Source organism: Vitis riparia, chromosome 12, assembly GCF_004353265.1.
Source record: "Vitis riparia cultivar Riparia Gloire de Montpellier isolate 1030 chromosome 12, EGFV_Vit.rip_1.0, whole genome shotgun sequence".
Lineage (NCBI taxonomy): Eukaryota > Viridiplantae > Streptophyta > Magnoliopsida > Vitales > Vitaceae > Vitis > Vitis riparia.
The window spans coordinates 683,747-702,610 of NC_048442.1; the positions used below are offsets into that span (position 1 = coordinate 683,747).

General features: G+C 38.4%; 1 protein-coding gene across 2 annotated transcripts in view; it reads left to right on the plus strand.

The window, feature by feature from the left end:
- The first annotated feature begins 67 nt into the window (after positions 1–67).
- The window catches only part of LOC117926129 (cullin-associated NEDD8-dissociated protein 1), a 51,824-nt gene continuing 33,027 nt past the window's right edge, over positions 68–18,864 (plus strand). Inside the window, exons 1-12 of one of the 2 annotated variants that reach the window (XM_034845205.1) lie at positions 68–201; positions 375–532; positions 1,582–1,680; positions 1,842–2,011; positions 2,694–2,904; positions 14,539–14,704; positions 14,986–15,115; positions 16,214–16,328; positions 16,441–16,598; positions 16,701–16,824; positions 17,124–17,174; positions 17,252–17,334. In XM_034845205.1, the coding sequence (XP_034701096.1) occupies positions 1,645–1,680; positions 1,842–2,011; positions 2,694–2,904; positions 14,539–14,704; positions 14,986–15,115; positions 16,214–16,328; positions 16,441–16,598; positions 16,701–16,824; positions 17,124–17,174; positions 17,252–17,334 (1,244 nt within the window). In that variant the 5' untranslated portion in view covers positions 68–201; positions 375–532; positions 1,582–1,644. The remainder of the gene's footprint in view (positions 202–374; positions 533–1,581; positions 1,681–1,841; positions 2,012–2,693; positions 2,905–14,538; positions 14,705–14,985; positions 15,116–16,213; positions 16,329–16,440; positions 16,599–16,700; positions 16,825–17,123; positions 17,175–17,251; positions 17,335–18,864) is intronic. The other variant, XM_034845204.1, reaches the window with a different exon arrangement.

An 18,864-nucleotide genomic window follows, 5' to 3' on the forward strand; every position in this document is an offset into this window, starting at 1 on the left:
CACAAAATAGAAAATAATTTTCTCCAGAAAATAAGAGCAGAAAAAAGTTAAAAAGAGAAAAAAAAAAAAAAAGAAAAAGAAAAGGGAAGAAAGAAAGGAAGAGAGAAGGAAAAGGAACACACGGATCCAAGTGAGAGAAGGTCAGTCAGTCAGTGTGGAGTGAGAAAGAGGGAGAGGCTACAGGGAGAATCGTCGCACTCGGTATTGCTCTTTGTATCTCTACCTCCCTCTCTAGGGTTTCTCTCTCTCTTTTTTTTTTTTTATTGAATTATTTTTATCCGATGTTTGGTTCCCGGGAAAATGCAGTAAAAGATGATCGGAATCCGTTTAATTTCTGATTATTTTATTCTTTTTTGTTAATCTGAACTCCGCAGAGCTTGGCGATTGGTTCGCACCACCGTCCGCAGCAGCCGCAGCGGCTTTGCTTCGGTTTGGTGAGTTTGAGTTGATTGCTCGTGTTTCTGGAACTGAATGAAATGGCGTGAGGAATCTAAGATTTGGAATTACTATTTTTTCATTGCCCTTTTTCTTGGTATCCAAACGGACTGTTGTTGTTGTTGTTGTTTTTTTTTTTTTTTTTCTTTTTTTAACCTTTGTTTTCAATTTTTTTTTTTTTGGTAGTTTCTCGTTTCTATGTGTCCGAGTGAGTGTGATTATGGCACGGTTACATGAAAATCAGATTTGGAACTGTATTTCTTTTTTCTTTTTCTTGCCATCCAGCTGACTGTTACTTTATTTTCATTTTTTTTTGGTTTCTCATTTCTCTTTGTGTTTGTGCGCGTGTGCTCGTGGTATGTTTAGATGGAAACCGGAGATTTGAATTGTTGTTTTCTATAATTTTGTAGCTTTACTGGCAATCAAGGGGAGCCCTACCACTGCTTTTTTTTTTTTTCCCATTATTTTACATATGGGACACTAGGTTAGGGTTGGTCGTGGACTGATTGGACAATGTGGCTGATAAGAGGTTTTATCTGGTCTTTTTGTGATACATTATTTCTTTTTTTGTTTGCATGTTCTTGTAGTCTGGAGTATGGGTGTATAGAATTGTGAAATTTATTGAATTTGGAAACTGAACCCATCTTGTTTTTTTGTTTTCGTTTTGGGCAATGGGAAAGTTGAAATCTGAATTGTCTTGAACGCCGTGGGCTTACCTGTACAGAGTCTCTTTTTTTAACCCAAGGTGTCTTAGGCTTGTAGATCTATAGTATTCTGTTAGGAAAATTGTTTAAGGTGGCTTAGTGTCTAGTCATAGAAGCATCTTCAAATTTTCGGGTCCGCACCCATTTTATACTAAGGGTGGAGCACTTTAAGTGGTGATTTGACACCCCTACAAATGAGTCATTATCCTGAAAGGCTTCTAATCCATTTTGGTCAGATGCCAAACAAGGTCTTAATAGATCAATGCTTTGTCAAGTTGAGTTGTCTGGAAAATTTTTCATGTTCCCTTCGATGGCCTCAGTGGATTAATGTTGTGTTAGGTTGAGTTGTCTGGAAAGGTTTTCATGTTCCTTTTTAATGTCCTTAAACTGAATATAGAATTTTGTACTTACTGATTTTTCTTAACTGGAATTTGTTACTCAGTTATTGGTAACATAAAGGGTTGACATTTCTGTGATAAAGACTCTTGGATATAATCAGTCAGAGATGGCGAATTTAGCCATAACCAGTATACTGGAAAAGGTATGTTTTTTATTTTTGTATTTTTTTGTGGGCTTATTTTTTCAAAAGAAGATTTTTAATTTTTTTAATTTTCTGCTATCTTGGCAGTTTCCTTTTCTTTGATGGTGAAGAGTTTTAGGCTGGTAATTATCGTCTTTTGGCTTGTTTGGGTTTGTTTGCAGATGACGGGTAAAGATAAAGACTATAGATATATGGCAACTTCTGATTTATTAAATGAGTTAAACAAAGAAGGATTTAGAGCTGATGCTGATTTGGAGATAAAGTTGTCAAACATTGTCCTACAACAACTTGATGATGCAGCTGGAGATGTTTCTGGATTGGCTGTGAAATGGTTTGGATTTTGTTATTTCGTTTCATTCTTATATGATCAGTGATAATGTTACTCTTTTACCTAGCTACATAGTATTTGCTTTAATAAAGTTTTGTTGTTAAAGGTTGAATCTATTGTATTACTTTCATGATCATCATGTGCCTAATTGGTGTTTGGATGTGACATCATAACATCATCTATATTTCCACAACCTGATTGGAAAGTAGGACTTATTTTTACTTGAAAACGTGTTGAAATGTTTCCTTCAAAATTTTATTATTTGTGAGAAATAAGATTCCGTTCCCTGTAAGTGCCAGGTCAGTAGAAAAGCTGCATCATGTGCTCTTAGTTGCTCGTGTTAGACCTAACAACAGTCAAAATAAACATCGGTGCATTTAACAAAAAAGAGTTTTTTTCCCTGACTTTTTCAAAGTATAGGTTTTAATTTAGATATCAATCTTTTTTGATAAGCAAAGAATATGTTAGAAAGCATAAAAAAGATGGTGCATCAAAATACACATGACGTGTACAATGAGCACCTAAAGGCACAACTGATTAATTTGGATATCAATCTTGTAACTTCTTTCTTTTTTCTTCTTTTATTTTTGGGCATGAATGCTTTTGGATTTGAACATACAAGTAGTTGAACAGTTACATTGCTTTTTATGTAATTCTCGTCCCTTGTTTTAATATGGCATTGTAGTCTTGCACCTTTGGTCAAGAAGGTCAGTGAGACACGACTAGTGGAGATGACCAATAAACTTTGCGATAAATTGCTAAATGGGAAAGATCAACATCGTGACATTGCAAGTATAGCTCTGAAGACAATTGTTTCTGAAGTCACGACCTCTGCTGTTGCACAATGTGTTCTTGTTTCTCTCTCTCCACAGTTGATAAAGGGGATAACTAGCCCTGTAAGTTCTGAAAACTACTTTTCAATACTTGCGTTGAAGCTTATTAGAATTTGAGAATGAAAAAGAGTTCTCACGTTTATAATATGTTTTTTATTTTTTATAAAAATGCAGAATTATTGGAGTAATGGCAATATGGAAAATAAATTAAACTGAAAAATTGAGCACTAATTTCTATACATTAGTTGCAGTAAGATGGGTAAAATGTTATAAAATAACACATGAACTCGCAAAAGAAGCATTAAGGTCTAGCTTTTAAGATGATATCTATCCTCTCTAGTTCTTGGGGAGCCTTCTTCTTCTTCTTCTTTTATATAGGCAAATAACATATATATTAAGAATGCCTAGCAAAAAGTATACTTAAGTATACACGGTGTATATAAAGGCACTGAAGGGTCTTAGTCATGTGGAGGGATACTTAAAAACCAACTTCTACCCACTACATAGACCTCGGTCAATCGATAAAGTCCTACATAGACAAAGAATGGTCTCCTGTGTACACTCTAAGCCATTCAAAAAATTAAACATTTTTTTTTGATTGGTAAAATCAATATTGAATTAAAATAGAAGAAAGGGCACCCCAAAGGTGTCCTAAAGCATAGAGGAAGTATATGACAAAACACCCAATAGTAGAATCTACAAAAAAGAGGAATTACAGAAAACGCCACCCGCCCTCATCTAGAGCCCAACTAATGAAAAAAATTGATTAAAGGAAGAGACCCTTCATCTATACACAACTTAGTTCAAGACCAAAAAAGTACAAACAAAGGAAATTTTCAGCCTTTGTACCGACAACTCCTCATTATCAAAGGCAAGTCTGTTCTTTTCCTAATAAACTGTTTGAAAAAAACATAACGAGGTTGCTTTCCAAGCCTTTTTGCGCTTCTTGCTTACAAAGAAGCCATGCCAACCAAGAAGAGTCACTTTAATCGACAAGGGTAAGACCCAAGACACTTGAAAGAGAGCAAAAAGCAACTGCCACAACACCCTAGCCTTAGCGTAGGGAAGTAAAATATGGTCAATGGTCTCTTCTTTGATGTGGCAAAGGAAACATCTTGTTTGCTAGAGACCAGCCCCTCCTTTGCACTTGATCCAAAGTTAAGGCCTTTTCCCATGCCTCTTTCTAAGCGAAAAAACCCAAGGTAAGAACACATGAGCTCTAAAGGATACTCCTTGGAAAAGGGTCTGCATCACTTGGCTCCAAAGCATCATAGAGAGACTTAACATAAAACTTCCCGTTCTTTGACACTGTCCAAAGCGCCCTATCTTCCAAGTCACGGGACACCCTCTTCTCTCGGATTCTTGAAAGAAAACTCTTCACAATATCCACCTCCCAATCATTAAAAGGCTTAGAGAAACTCGGGTTCCAATTGCCATCCTCAATCGTGGAGTCCCATACATCCGCCACTTGTGCCTCTTTTGAAACTATGAGAGCAACTAAATAGGGGAAAGAAACATACAAGGCCTCGTCATCACACCATTTATGCTTCCAAAAACTCACTCTTTTGCCATTACCCACATCAAAAAGCAATTCTATTACTTTAGAGACTGCATTATTTTCTTATAGCTTTCTAAAGGCCTACCCCATACGCCCCTCTCACTCCACAGGAACTCCACACCACTTTTTCTACCCCATATTTCCCACTAATAACTTGCTTCCAAAGAGCTCCCCTTTTGTTTGCAAAGCGCCAACACTGTTTACAAAAAAAAGCCCTATTAAGCAACGAGAGACATCTAACACCCAAATCACCCATTCTCTACCACCCATTTACAAAAAATTAAACATAAATGATTGTTTGAGAGCTTGATCGAGTTTATTAGTATTCTCGAATGCGCTCTTATTTATTTCCTTCCATATGGTCTAAAACTGGCATAAGGTAGCAACTCTCCAAGTTTTCTTCCTCTTTCTCTCAAAAATGAACTATTCTAGCTTAGGAGAATCTTCTTTACTAAAGAGTGCATGATTACCCACTTTATTTCAAACAGAGCAAAAGTCAATTGCTACAAGGTTATTACTTTCAAGCAATGAAAGAAGATGTGGTAAACTATTTCTTTTTCTTTTTTATATGCGTGGTCGCTTTTGCAGAGGAACCTACTCGTTGGAGAGATGGAGACGATGCCGCTACAGTCTCGTGGACTTGAGGAGCATCTGGGCCAGCGTGAAGCCCACGACTCCTCCCTTTTTCGGCCCTTACAGATTGGGCTTTAAAAGAAGTCTCAGGCTCTATGGGCCCAAGAATATTTTCTTCTGCTGGGCCCAGGCTGCTCCCTTCCCATCCATTCTCCCTTTTGGCCGCCAGACTTGTACTTGAGCACCGATAACGTGCCCAGGGAAGAAGCTTCCTACTGTAGCACTCATTGTCCCTGATGCTACCTCGTAGCCCCTCTGCAAATTTTGTCGACTGAGAGATGCAACCTCCCGCTTTCAACCACTCGTTCCTGCAATGGGTTGTCTCGGACGTGACAGTGTCGTCTTCATCCTCTTCTTCGGTGACTAGAACTGCTACTGTATATTTCCAGGCCCCGTCTTCCACCTCAAGCAATGCTGGTAGCACGGCATTAGGAAGCATCTCCACCCACAACTTCACCTTCGTCAAGTCCAACAACTACACAACTTCCCTTGCCACCTTCGTTACCCTCCCCCACTTCTTCAAAATGAATTTTAGCTGGTCTTCATCCCACAAGTGAAAAGGAAGACCTTTCAATTCTAACCAACCCCTTTTGAATTTTCCGGGAATAATCATATTTTCTCTTGGCGACCATCTTCTTAGAAGAACAAACCTTCCTTTCACTAAAAGTCTTTCTTGCTCTTGGAACCATTCTGCTCTCCTTGCTGAACTCACAAAGATACACCCCTTGAAAGCGGAAATGGGATTTATAGACACCATTCCTTTCACGCCCATCATCCTTGCAATGGCTTTGCCTTCGTGAGTCCAGTCTTGGACTTTTTCTTTGCATTCGCATATTACGGCTCTGGCCCATTTTCCAGCTGACAACGGAACTTCAATCCTAAATCCATCCTCTGCAACCACTTTTGCGTATGACCGACCACCTCTATGTATGCCCTTACTCATCTGAGTATCTCCAAACTCCTCCTTCGAATCTCCTCCGACTTGATTAGAATAGTCTTGCACTGAAAGAATCGCCTTCCTAAGGTCTTCCCACCCATTGCCTTTAACACCCTCGGGAATGACAAGAAGTAAAGGTTTCCTTTTTGTAGCAATCTTTGTGATTTTCATGAAACGCCCTCTATTATTGAAACAAATCTCCATCAAATGAGTCTTAGTCTTGCCCTTAATTTTTCGTATGAATCCACTGGAAGCCTCCAACTCCACAACTTTTTTCAAAAGCTTTGTCAACCAATCCAACTCCTCCTTTCCAAATCTTACTGATACAACAAAACCTCGGTTCCTTTCTGTTATTGATACCCAAGTTCCGCCATTCGATCCTTCAAACTTCACCTGAAAAGACTTTTTCTTCGCTTCAAACTTTTCAACTTTGCACTTCATCATGCCCATTGTAGCATTACATTTGCAATCTCCATGTTGGTCCCATATTTTTTTGGGGAAGATGGTTTCTTATTATTGTCAAATATCCCTATTGATATGCTGTGATTCATGAAAAAACCTCCACTTCCTTTGGCTCCTAGTCATGGAACTATCCTAAGAAATGAGGAATCTAACATCCTTTTCCTTTTCTTGTTTCCACACTTCGGTCCTTGGCTGCCTAAGTTTTTTTGGTAACGACTATAGAAAACATAGCAGAAAAAGCGTTTACGAGGGAAATTTTGCCACACCACTTATCCTTCCAAAATTTCACTATCCACTCATTGCCCACCCTAAACCTAATCCTATTGTTGAAATTCTCTTGTCCTTGTTTGATTGCTTTCCACGCTTGTACTTTGTGCCTTTCCCTAACTACTCTTGGCACCATCCTCCCACTTCCTCTTTATATTTCCTTGTACTCAGTTTCTTCCAAAAAGACTCCCCTCTTTGTAGCAAATTTCTAAACCATTTACCTAGAAGTCTTCTTATATTGGCTTGTACTCACCTTCTTTCAAAAAGACTCTCTCTCTCTAACAAATCTCTAAACCATTTACTTAAAAGTACCTTATTGAGATTAGATTGTGTTCTAATTCTGAAAGTCCCTTCCCTCTTGTTCATGCAAACTATCGCCCAATTTATTGGATAAGGCTTTTTCTCCACATCGCTTTCCCTCTATAGGAAATGCATTTGAATCTTTTCCAACATTAATCTAACATATTTCGGGGTTACAAATAAAGACAAAATAAATTGAGAGGCTAGAAAGTGTATAAAAAGGGCTTCTAATAGTAGGCCTCAATAGCTAGTGGGGAGGGTGCCCACCTTGCACTTTAGAACCCTAGTGAGGTCCTCTGCGTCGGCAACTGGCCCCATGCGTCGGCAATTGGCCCCACTTGGATCAATTTACTCTTCTTCAAATTGATTTTAGTCCTCAGATGCCTCAAACCACATGAGATCCTAGCTCAAATCTATCAAAAATAAAAAATTCTAGCTCAAATGCTTCATATCCTTGTTATTGGCATCATGAAGGATGAGAGTGTTATCAACAAAAAGCAAATGGGACACCTCCACTTCTACTCCTCTCCTCTTCCACCTACTAAGAGACTTGCTAAGAAGCCACATTCCTTAGCCCTACTTAGGATATGGGAGAGGCCTCCATTGCCATAATTAAAAAGGTATGGTGATGGTAGGTTTTCCTACCTCAAACCTCTGGTGCTATGGAAAAACCTTGGTGATAGGATCCCATTAATCAATATGGAAACTTGAGTTGTAGAAATGTGCCACTTAATCCACTTACAAATCCCATTTTTTCTAAGACTACTAGCAAAAAATCCCAATTAACATGGTTGAAAGCTTTCTCAATATCCAATTTAGATATGACTGTACTTTTAGAGCTCTGTAGCCTTGAGTCAATTACTTTATTTGTGATGAGGATCGTATCCAAGATTTGTCTACCATCCACAAAAGCGTGTTGAGTAGCTAAAACTTGTCCACCACTTTCTTTAGTTTATTGGCTAGAACTTTTGTAAAGTCCTCTGACTAAACTTACTGGTCTTAAGTCTTTTAAATCTTCAACGGTTTTTGTTTTGTTTGTTTGTTTGTTTTTTTTTTTTTTTTTAAGAATTACGCAATAAAAGTGGGATTGAGGCTTTTTTCGGAATAGCTATGCTTAAAGAACTCCACAGATAATTCCATCACCTTGCTTTTCACTAACTCCCAATTGAACTACCAAAAAGCCATGTAGAAGCCATCTAGTCCAACAACTTTATCCCCACATAAACTGCAAAGGGTCAAGAAAACCTCTTACTCATAGAATGAAGACTAAGGGACTTTGAGTATTCACCATCCAAATTACCAAATGACATCCCATTGATATTCAGTGTCCACTCTCCCTTTCAAAGACTATGGAAAGCATTTGTCACTTCCTCCTTGATATCTGTAACCTTCGATAACAATTTGCCATGCACCTTAATTTTAGCCAAACAATTTCTTTTTTCTACAAGCATTAACCATTTTATGGAAGAATTTGGTGTTTCTATCTCCAACTTTTGGTCTTAACTCTCTTGATTTTTGCCTCTAAGAGATTTCTTCCATCATTGCCCACTTACTAAAGTTCTCCACTGCTTCCCTCCTAGCCTCAACATCCTTCGTTGTTACTAGTGCTTCCCTTTCCTTGACATCCTAAAAACCAATTTGATTTATAAAGTTGCAATTTCATTGGTAGCGATGTTACCAAAACCTCTCTATTCTAAACTTTTAGTTCCCATTCCAATGCTTTCATCTTGAGGGCTAAGATGTGACTAGATGGACCCCTAACATGATAGCCCACCCACCAATTTCTGGCAAGGTCCTTGAATCCTTCCACTTTTAACCACATATTTTCAAATCAAAAGGATGTTTTGCCCCTCGGTCCATCATTTAATAATATGAGAGCATGGTTGGAAATCAGTCGTGAAAAGGACCCTTTGGATAAGACCATTGAAGTGGTTCTTCCATCCTTTAGAGACAAGGAATGGATCTATTCTTCATGCAAACTGATTATTCAACCTACCATACCATGTAAAAGGGCCATCAGCTAGGGTTAGGCCCCTTAAAAGAAGCTCCTCTATAATATTCAAAATTGTTGTAGTGTATCTCAAGCAGTTTCTCCTTTCCCCAATGTGTATTTGACCACATTAAAGTCCCCTCCTATTTACCAAGAGTCATTCCAAAGTCCTCTTATATCACCCAATTCTACCTAGAGATTCTCTCAGTCCATTTTGAACCGACCCATACACCACTGCAAACATCTAGATCGAGTTGTCCTCATAGTTTTTGGAATGAAAAGAGATTGAGTGTGCCCCCTCTTCTATATCATTTAGCTCCAGAGCTCTAATCTCCCAAATGACCAAAATCTTTCTTGCTTGGCCCCTTACATCTATTGCATCCCATTCTAACTATTTCCTATTCCTCAACTTCTGACAATTTGCATCGACATCTTTTGGCCCTGCGGTTCTTGTAAACACACTAGATCAACCATGAAAGATCAAATAAGAAACATTATAACTTTTCCTTTTTTCTCCTCATTAAACCCTCTAACATTCCAAGAAAGAATCTTGAACTTCATTAACACACCTTTGCTAACTTCTATGCGTTCTTCCTGCTATTTCTTCCTTTGCTTGAGGTATGCTTGTAATTAATAAAACATTCCAATTTGTGAAGCTCCTTCTCAAATCTAAACCTAGTAGTAGAATTCTTTTTAATTCTTGAGGAAGAGACTTTGCCCCTCTTTTTTGAGCTCCATTCTTCTTATGAGAACCAAGATTTCTTCTTCAAAACCATCAATTAACATCCACACAAACATTCTGAAAGATACTAACTTACTGAGATCATTGCTAGAGAGAAGAGATTCCTTATCCAAGTAGTCGAGAGGGGACCCTTCATCGAGACAATCTCCCCATTCAATCTCTTTGATGCCAAGGCCTTGTTGTTCCACCTTACATTCTCCCCAAACTCAATAAGTTAAAATCATGCACAGAGTTCCTCTTGTTACAAAAAAAGGCTCAATGAACCTTTCTTTAACTTCCTCCCTCCTATAGATCAAACTCCTCTCCATCCCATCCTATCATCGCTCACCCTTTGAGAAGAGAAGGCCTCGCACCTTAAAGAAAGAGGAGGAGGAACTGTACCTAGGGAGAGAGATTCATTTAGCACCTTAACTTCGTTGACCGGAATTGACCTCTTCAAAGCCTTCATTACCCTCACTGGAGCACTAATGGTTGCATGAACCTTACCCTTATCACAACAATAAGGCGATGTTAGGTTCTTGATGGAGAATCACTGAGAATGGGCTGAGGGCTCAAAAACTCCATTTGGGGGCCCATTCAAAGTACTGTCTCTTGTGTTGGATTGGGAGCATCCCCCTTAAAAGATTCATGGCTTAAGCTTTTTTGGCCCACATTGGTTTTAAGAGAGACAAGCGGAGATTATGGTGTCACATCTGCTCTTTGCAGACGACACTATTCTCTTCTGCGAGGCCAACAAGGATCAATTAACGCATCTTGGATGGATTTTGGCGTGGTTCGAAGCGGCCTTTGGGCTTAGGATCAATCTGGCCAAGAGTGAGTTGATACCAGTAGGGGAGATTGAAAATATGGAGGAAATGGCGGTGGAGTTAGGCTGCAGAATTGGCAGCTTTCCGGTCAAATACTTGGGGCTGCCCCTTGGGGCCCGACACAAAGCCTTGTCCACGTGGGATGGGGTGGAGGAAAGAATGAGAAGAAGACTTGCCCGGTGGAAAAGACAATACTTGTCTAAGGGCGGGAGAATCACCCTGATTAAGAGTACCCTTGCTAGCATTCCTATTTATCAAATGTCCATCTTCAGAATGCCTAAGTCAGTGGCTAAAAGGTTTGAGAAAATACAAAGAGATTTTTTGTGGGGAGGGGGAAACTCGGGTAGGAAAATTCATTTAATTAATTGGAAGGTGGTGTGTTCTCAAAAGGATAAGGGGGGCCTTGGTATTAGAAGGATGGGGTTATTGAACATGGCTTTATTGGGCAAGTGGATTTGGAGATTTGTCGTTGAGAAGGATGTCTTGTGGAAGAAGGTAATCGGGGTGAAGCATGGGATGGAGGGGTGTGGCTGGAAATCTAAGGAAGCCCGGGGGCCCTTTGGAGTGGGAGTTTGGAAGGAGATCTTAAAGGAAAAGAGCTGGTGCTGGAATAACATGAAGTTCAAGGTGGGGAGGGGGAACAAGATCAGGTTCTGGACTGATCATTGGTGCGGCACCGAAGCGCTGTCCCATGCATTCCCCCAGATTTTTGCCCTGGTAGTGTGTAGTAATGATCTGGTGCATGATGTGTGGGACCCAAGGCTTGGCCAAGGAGGGTGGAATATCAGGTTGATTAGAGATTCTAATGACTGGGAGCTGGTGCTAATAGAAGACTTGCTCTTTTTGCTAAGGGACATCAGAGCAAGTCCAGAGGAGGACTGTGTGCTATGGAAAGGCGGGGCTTCTGCCAGTTTTAGGATTCGGGTGGCTTACAATCTGCTGGCAGCCCCTAATTCTTGTGTTTTTCCGGGAAAAAATGTTTGGGTGGATAAGATCCCAACCAAAGTGGCTTTCTTCGTGTGGGAGGCTACTTGGGAAAAAATTCTTACGTTGGATAGGCTGCAAATGCGTGGTTGGCAGCTTCCAAATTGTTGTTTTTTGTGTGGTTGTGAAGAGGAAAATGTAAATCACATTCTTTTACACTGTACAGTGGTTAGGACCCTTTGGGATATCGTCTTTGCCTTATTTGGGGTTCAGTGGGTGTTTCCAGAGAAGGTTAAAGAGGCGCTGTTCTGTTGGCGGGGTCCTTTTGTGGGCAAAAAGAGGAAGAAGATTTGGAAGACCATTCCGTTGTGTATATTTTGGACGGTGTGGAAAGAAAAAAATAAGCTAGCCTTTAGAGGGGGTCTCTTGGCTATTCAGACTCTCAAGAAGTCTTTTGTAAGTAGTTTGTGGAGTTGGGCTAAGTTGTATAGGGGAGAGGAGTCCTCTTCGCTTATAGGCTTCTTGGAGTGGGTTGCGATCCCATAAGGGCTGGTGAGGTGTTTTTGTTTTTGGCTCTTTGGCCTTGTGGCTGCTTTGTATACTTCCTGTATGCGGTGCGACTTTTCGGCCTTCTCTAATATATTTTCTGCTGATGCTTATCAAAAAAAAAATGATCCCTCTTTGCTTTTTTCGGTGCAAAGCATTAATACCGTGCTCACTAAAGGAAAGTTTAAATATCTTCATTTGGCAACATTTACCCAATTGGTTGACCCTAACACCTTTAGCCTCACTCCTTGAGCTAGACCTAGACCTATTCTCTTAGTCCTCCAAGCCTCCAACTGTCTCACATCCTCTAGGGTTTCACCAGATCGCCTACCCTAAAGTGTGGGCCCTCTATTAATGCCCAATGCACAGCAACCCATCCCCTTGAGAGCCACCAACACACTATGCAGTGACATGTTGGCCCGTTTTTCTGCTGCTGTTCACCAAGTCCCTACTATCAAAGGCGGGTGACATTCTTGCCACTTCAACTCTAACCTCTAGACTACTTCTCAACAGCCTTTGCTTGACATGTGAATACTATGGTGGGACCTCCCACCACAACCAAATGGCAAAACACGACATACCCACTATCACTTGCAATATCCTAGGCACCTCACTGCCATTAGTTTTAACCAAGACCCTTGTCCATTGTAGATTTTGTTGCTTTGAATGTGTTCATCAACTACCATAAAACCCCTACATGCATCTCTTAGCTACTTGAAAAACACCCTATCCCACAAGAAAACTAAAAGACCTATGACTCTCATAGAAGCTTCCTCCTTGTGCATTCCATCCTTGAAACAACCAACCTTAAGGCCTACTTCTTCAACCACAAATTCTTCTTCTTGAAAGTTCTCTATCCCTCTTGAAGAACAGACTAAGAGAATCTCCTAGCAATACTAAAATCTCTTAGAAATGCTAATTGGAGATTCCCTTATAAGTGCCATTTAAACTTGCCCATTCATTGAGGGAAGGTAGGGGTGGGTTCTAATCTAAACAATCTCCCCATCCACTTACCAAGCAGTGATGTTGGGATCCATTTTGTTGAAAGTATCTGTCCTCCCAATCTAAACCACATCTTTGCTTCCACCTTTAAACAATCTTTTTTTCACTATTGTTACATATGATTCTCCTACTCTTGTAGCCTTATTTCCACTCCCTTTCCCAATATAACCCGTTCATTGGAGGTGCTCCAACGAGTCTGAGAGGGGGCTCAAGAGTCCCTAGCTTTTTAGCAAACAAACTCTGCCCTCTAATCACCCCCTTTCTTCTAGAAGGACCAAAAAGAACCTTTTTGCCTTGAGCACACCGAACACAACAAAAATTTCGCAACAACAAAAATCTCCCAACAACATTACACCATAACTCGTAACTTGTAATTCCTACTGCCCGTTATCCAACTCTTCCTAAAGAATTTCAAGTCCTGTCTTGGACAACATGTCTCCATTCCCACTAAGAGCATCAACAAACCCTTCTCACCAAATCTAATCCATGAAGAGAAACCATGACGACTCTAAAAAAATCTTTCCCGGCCCTTGATTTGTTCAATTGAAATCTCAAAAGATATGGATTCTAAACCAAACAGCATCTTCATCCACGATGATGCCCCATTCCTCTTTCATTTTTAGGGGAGCCTTCTTGTGTCTCTTTTGTGCAATTTTTTTTTTCTTAGATGATTAATTGTTTTTGTTTGCATATGTTCTTATAAAAAATATGTTCTTGTAGTTGTACTTCTTATATGAAAATATTGCATTTATTTGTGAACACGTTTAATTTATGGGTGTATCTAGTGAAGCAAATGTGGAATTCCAATTGCTGCAAAACTAAAAAATTTCATTTGTTTTATGTTAAAAAATCCCTCTTTTCTTGTTTTGGATTTGCAAGAGAGGAATCAAAGATACTTTGATGGTCAATGCTCAAATCAAGCACTAAAGGACAATCTTATTTGTACCCTTTTCGAGTGAACTTGACATCATATTCAAGATGTTCTTGTTTCCTTATTCGATTTTTTGATTGGTTGAATGTTAGCAAGAGAGTGTTTTGTGTGCTTGTTTGAGGTGGTTCTTTTTATTGTTTTGGCATCCTTTGTATACCTCTTGTGTACTTAGGGTGATCCCCCGGCTCTTCGATTGGTGTTTTTTTATATATTTTGTTTGCCTATCAAAAAAAAAAAAAAAAAAAAAAAAACCTTCTAAAAAGATATTAAAAGCTGAATCAAAGGACTGAAAACAGAAGTGTCTAGGTATGACTGGCTCCAAGGATGTATTTTAGTTTCATTACTAAGTATATTTTGCGATGATTTCTCTCATTTTGATTTAACAGAGCTAGATGACATTGAAGCTTGTCCTATTTTTGCAGCTTGCTCATAGATCTAACCTTTGCCAAAGTGCTTTTGAAATAAAAAAGAAAAAAAAAATACAGGATTCTATTTCAAGATAATATTTCCACTTAGTTATTTGTTACTATTGATTTTATATATTTTCAAAACTAAGCTCTTAGGCTTTCTTCTGATTTTGGTTCTGTTCTTTTCCCCAGGGAATGACCACAGAGATGAAATGTGAATGTCTTGACATTTTGTGTGATGTTCTTCACAAATTTGGGAATCTTATGGCAACCGACCATGAACTACTATTAGGTGCACTGTTGTCCCAGTTGAGTTCCAATCAAGCCAGTGTCAGAAAGAAGACTGTTTCATGTATTGGTAAGCTTAAGTAAATTGAATGTAATCACATACTTTAAATAATTATCATGTCTTTTAGGAACGATATCTCAAAGTTCTCAGTCTCATTTTGGTTCCTGCCTGATTTTCCTGCAATCTTATTGGTCTTATATGAAAGGCCTGAGTGATCTGGTATATACACATTCCACTCTGAGTAAAAATAACCATGGTGCTCTCAAATGGAATTTGCAACTTTGACATAAGATTGAAAATTTTGAGCCAGAGAAAGGTGATATAACTGAACAAATTTCTTTCATCTTCAGCATCTCTTGCATCAAGTTTGTCAGATGATTTGTTGGCAAAAGCAACTGTTGAGGTTGTCCGGAACTTGAGAAGTAAGGGAGTAAAACCTGAAATGACCCGCACAAACATTCAGATGATTGGGGCTTTAAGGTAAGAGATGTAATAATCTTTCCTATTGATGCTTGGGGTTTGCTTCTCAGGTTTGTTTGGTAATTGAGTGGCTTAGATTGATTGCTTTTAGATGAATTGATATGATATATGTATACAGTCACCCTACACACAGATTCATGATTGTATGCATGCATATAGATTTGGAAACCATTGTATCACTTCCATTCAACAAATGCATGTTGTTGCCATTGTCTTCAATTTTAGGATTCGTTTTATTCCACATTTCTATATTTTATTTTTTGCTTTTGTGAAATAATTAAAATTGTTTCGAAATTGAGATATGCATATGTCAGTTTACAAAATGATTGGAAACAGTTTTTGATCAGAAGCCCAATAGATCTTTTCCATTAATTAAAAGATCAAGGATGGAACATCCTTTCACAATGTACAACTTAGATCAAGACAAGGGAATGGACTCCTTAATAAGAAACCATAAAAGCTGAACAACCAATAGAGGTTATGAAAATTGAAGCAACACTTGAACAAATATTAAGTAGACTCAAGGAGGCAAAATGCTCAGAAAACTAACTAATGCTTTTGAGCATTAGGGTTAACGAAAATTATGATTCTAGAGTTTTATAAATTTTTTTTTATTGTAGGGTGGATTGGCTTGAATGTGATTTAAAGTGTGGATGCTCTTTGCTTTCACTTTACTTGATGAATGCATAAAGAGGGCTTTTTTGATAGGAAAATAGAATAATATTAAAAAAGGGCCCAAACAAAAAGTGGTGGCATGAGCATTTACATAGGGGGACACTTTCTGTGTATAGATTTCAACAGTTTTGATGGGCAAGGAAATATTAATAGCATTTATTGTAATATCTACTTGTGCATCTATGGCTGCAGGATGACTGATTGGTAAATTATATGTGGTTAATGAGTTGTATCATTTGTTGTTGTTGCTAATGCAGCATTTTCTGGAATAGCTATTCTACTTTTGGCTATAATCATGTGATTATTGCTTATAGGAATTTGCATTTTCAGAATAGCTGGTTGTTTTGAATTCGTGTTGATCTGCTAATGCTGTAAATTGTGAATTTTCTTTTGCTAACAAGGGATGACATTTTGGTGTTTTAGTCGTGCTGTTGGATACCGTTTTGGATCTCATCTTGGAGATACTGTTCCTGTGCTAATTAATTACTGCACAAGTGCATCAGAGAATGATGAAGAGCTTCGAGAATATAGCTTGCAGGTATTGTGTATATGAAATTTTACTTTAGATATTTATTTTGATGTTTAGTTTACCTTGCACCCTTTATGTTATGGTAAAATTGACTTCTTCATATGCGTAAATTTTAATGCAGGCCCTGGAGAGTTTTTTACTCAGGTGCCCCCGGGATATTTCTTCATATTGTGATGAAATTCTTCATCTTACCCTAGAATATCTTAGTTATGACCCAAACTTCACTGATAACATGGAGGAAGATACTGATGATGAGAATCATGAGGAGGAGGAAGATGAGTATGTTGTTCACTGGTTTATGTATATTTGAGCTATCGTGTAAATAATTTATGCATGCTTGAATTGTTACTAATATCACAGTACTGTATCTTGTATTTGTAGTGAGAGTGCAACTGAATATACAGATGATGAGGATGTCAGCTGGAAAGTTCGAAGAGCAGCAGCTAAATGCTTAGCAGCTTTGATTGTTTCTCGACCTGAAATGCTCTCAAAGCTGTATGAGGAGGTACTTCTTTTTAGAGCTTCAGGATATTTATATTCGTGGTCACCCAGATTTATTTATCTAATTTTCAATTGATAATTGTTGTTTTGATACTATGCTACGCTACAGTGTTCCTGAAGTTTCAGTTGATGTTACAAATTTGAATTTGAATTTGGAGCAGGATACTGTATTTTATTGTTACATAATTGTAATATTCCTCTTACCATTATGTTCTGGTGTGTTAAAAAGAGAGTTTATTTCGCACTTTTAAGTTTCTTTGATTAATATATCTGACGAAAACATGTTATTCTCTTGTTGTGAAGGCTTGTCCTAAGTTGATTGATAGGTTTAAAGAGAGAGAAGAGAATGTGAAGGTAAGCCAAAAATGTTAATTTATAGATATTTGTTTTCCTCTATACATGGTTGATCATCTGGTTTTTTCATGATTCAGATGGATGTGTTCAATACATTTATTGAGCTACTACGCCAAACTGGAAATGTTACGAAAGGGCAGACTGACATGAATGAACTGAGGTAAGTTGATGTTAAAGTTTCTTCAATTGCTGAGTTTATGTGCCATTTATTGTGAAGTATAGATTAGAAAAGTTTCCCTTGAATCTAAACTCTGAATTAGTTTTACATCGCAATATATCTGTCTTTTCACCTGTATTTTTTCAAAGGTTGTATGTTAATGAGAGGGGCAATAAACTTAGAATGTATTGCAGAAAGAAATTCCTAGAGTAGGTGACCTGTAGGCTCAGCCCAAAATGTCATGGCAAAACTAAGATTAGAGTTCCCGTTGATCATACTTCATAGAGATGCTGCCTTATGGAATGAGAGGAAATAGCAGAACATTTGATAATACCAAAAAAGTGGATCAAGCAACCAAACAATTTTTATATTTAATTTTTTGAAGTGGGTTAGAGTGTACATGGGAGATTGCTCACTGTCCATGATGGACTTTATTGATTGGCTTAACTCTAAGTATGGTGAGGGAGTTGTTTTTTGTGTATCCCTTTGCATTGTTTGGCTTTTTGATGCTTTTGTATATGCTGTATATACTTTTTTGATCCCTTTTGTTATGTGCTGTTAATATAATTTGATTTTGCCTATCAAAAAAATGGGAAAAAAGAAAAAGAGAGACAAATGTTACCTTCTTCTCTATTTAAGCTCAAGGAAAGATTGCCTATTTCTTTGAAGCACTAGCTAAACAGATTATGAAATGAAAGGAGCCAAAGGCTGGTTGGTATATTGTATGGAAGTTCTTGTTTTCTTTGTTTGACGTATCTAGGGTGATATCTTCCATGGTTAGAGAGACTCTCTTAGAATGACATGGTTCCTTTGTGAGAAAACAAAGAAAGGTATGGTGAGTAGCTTCTTTGTGTATTTTTTTTGGACAATACAAAAGGAAATGAATCGAAAATTGTGTTTGGCGCTTTTACATGTTATATTCACTTTATTTACCATTCAAAAAAAAAAAAAAAAAAAAAAAAAGAAAAAAAAAAGAGGCAAAGGCTGGTTCAGAGGGGGGTCTAAATCTTTTAAAATCTCAGTTGAGTTGTAGGCAACGTTTTGGACAGGGGCCAGGGTTTCTCAAGTTAGATTTGTTTTGAAGAGAGGAGTCTAATGGCTTTGCTTGAAGGGGTGGAAGAATGTTGTCTTAAGGAGTCAGGGAACCTTTAGGAAGGTGTGGAAAGAAGGGGGGAAGGGGGTATAAGCTGCAGCTATGCAACAATGTTGCAGGTAACGACCTCTAACATTGTTTTTTGCGGGGTGCTAGAGTATTCTAGCTAGGAAGTTAAGGAGTCTTGGGGTTGCTCCTAACCCTAGTGTTGTTGTATATCCTCTAGAGATCATGTCTTTGGTTGTGGTGGGTGGTGCTTTAGTCCCTCTTTAGGGTAAGTCCTTTGCTGAAGTGGTCAATGTTTCTCAAGGGGAGGTTGGCAAGCCAGTGTGGATACAGGTGGAGGAACGGGATGCGAAAAGTAAGATGGAAACCCTTCAGTTATGTTTAGTAGATCAGTGGGAAGGTTTTCAGATTTTATCCCAAATTTGTATCCTTTA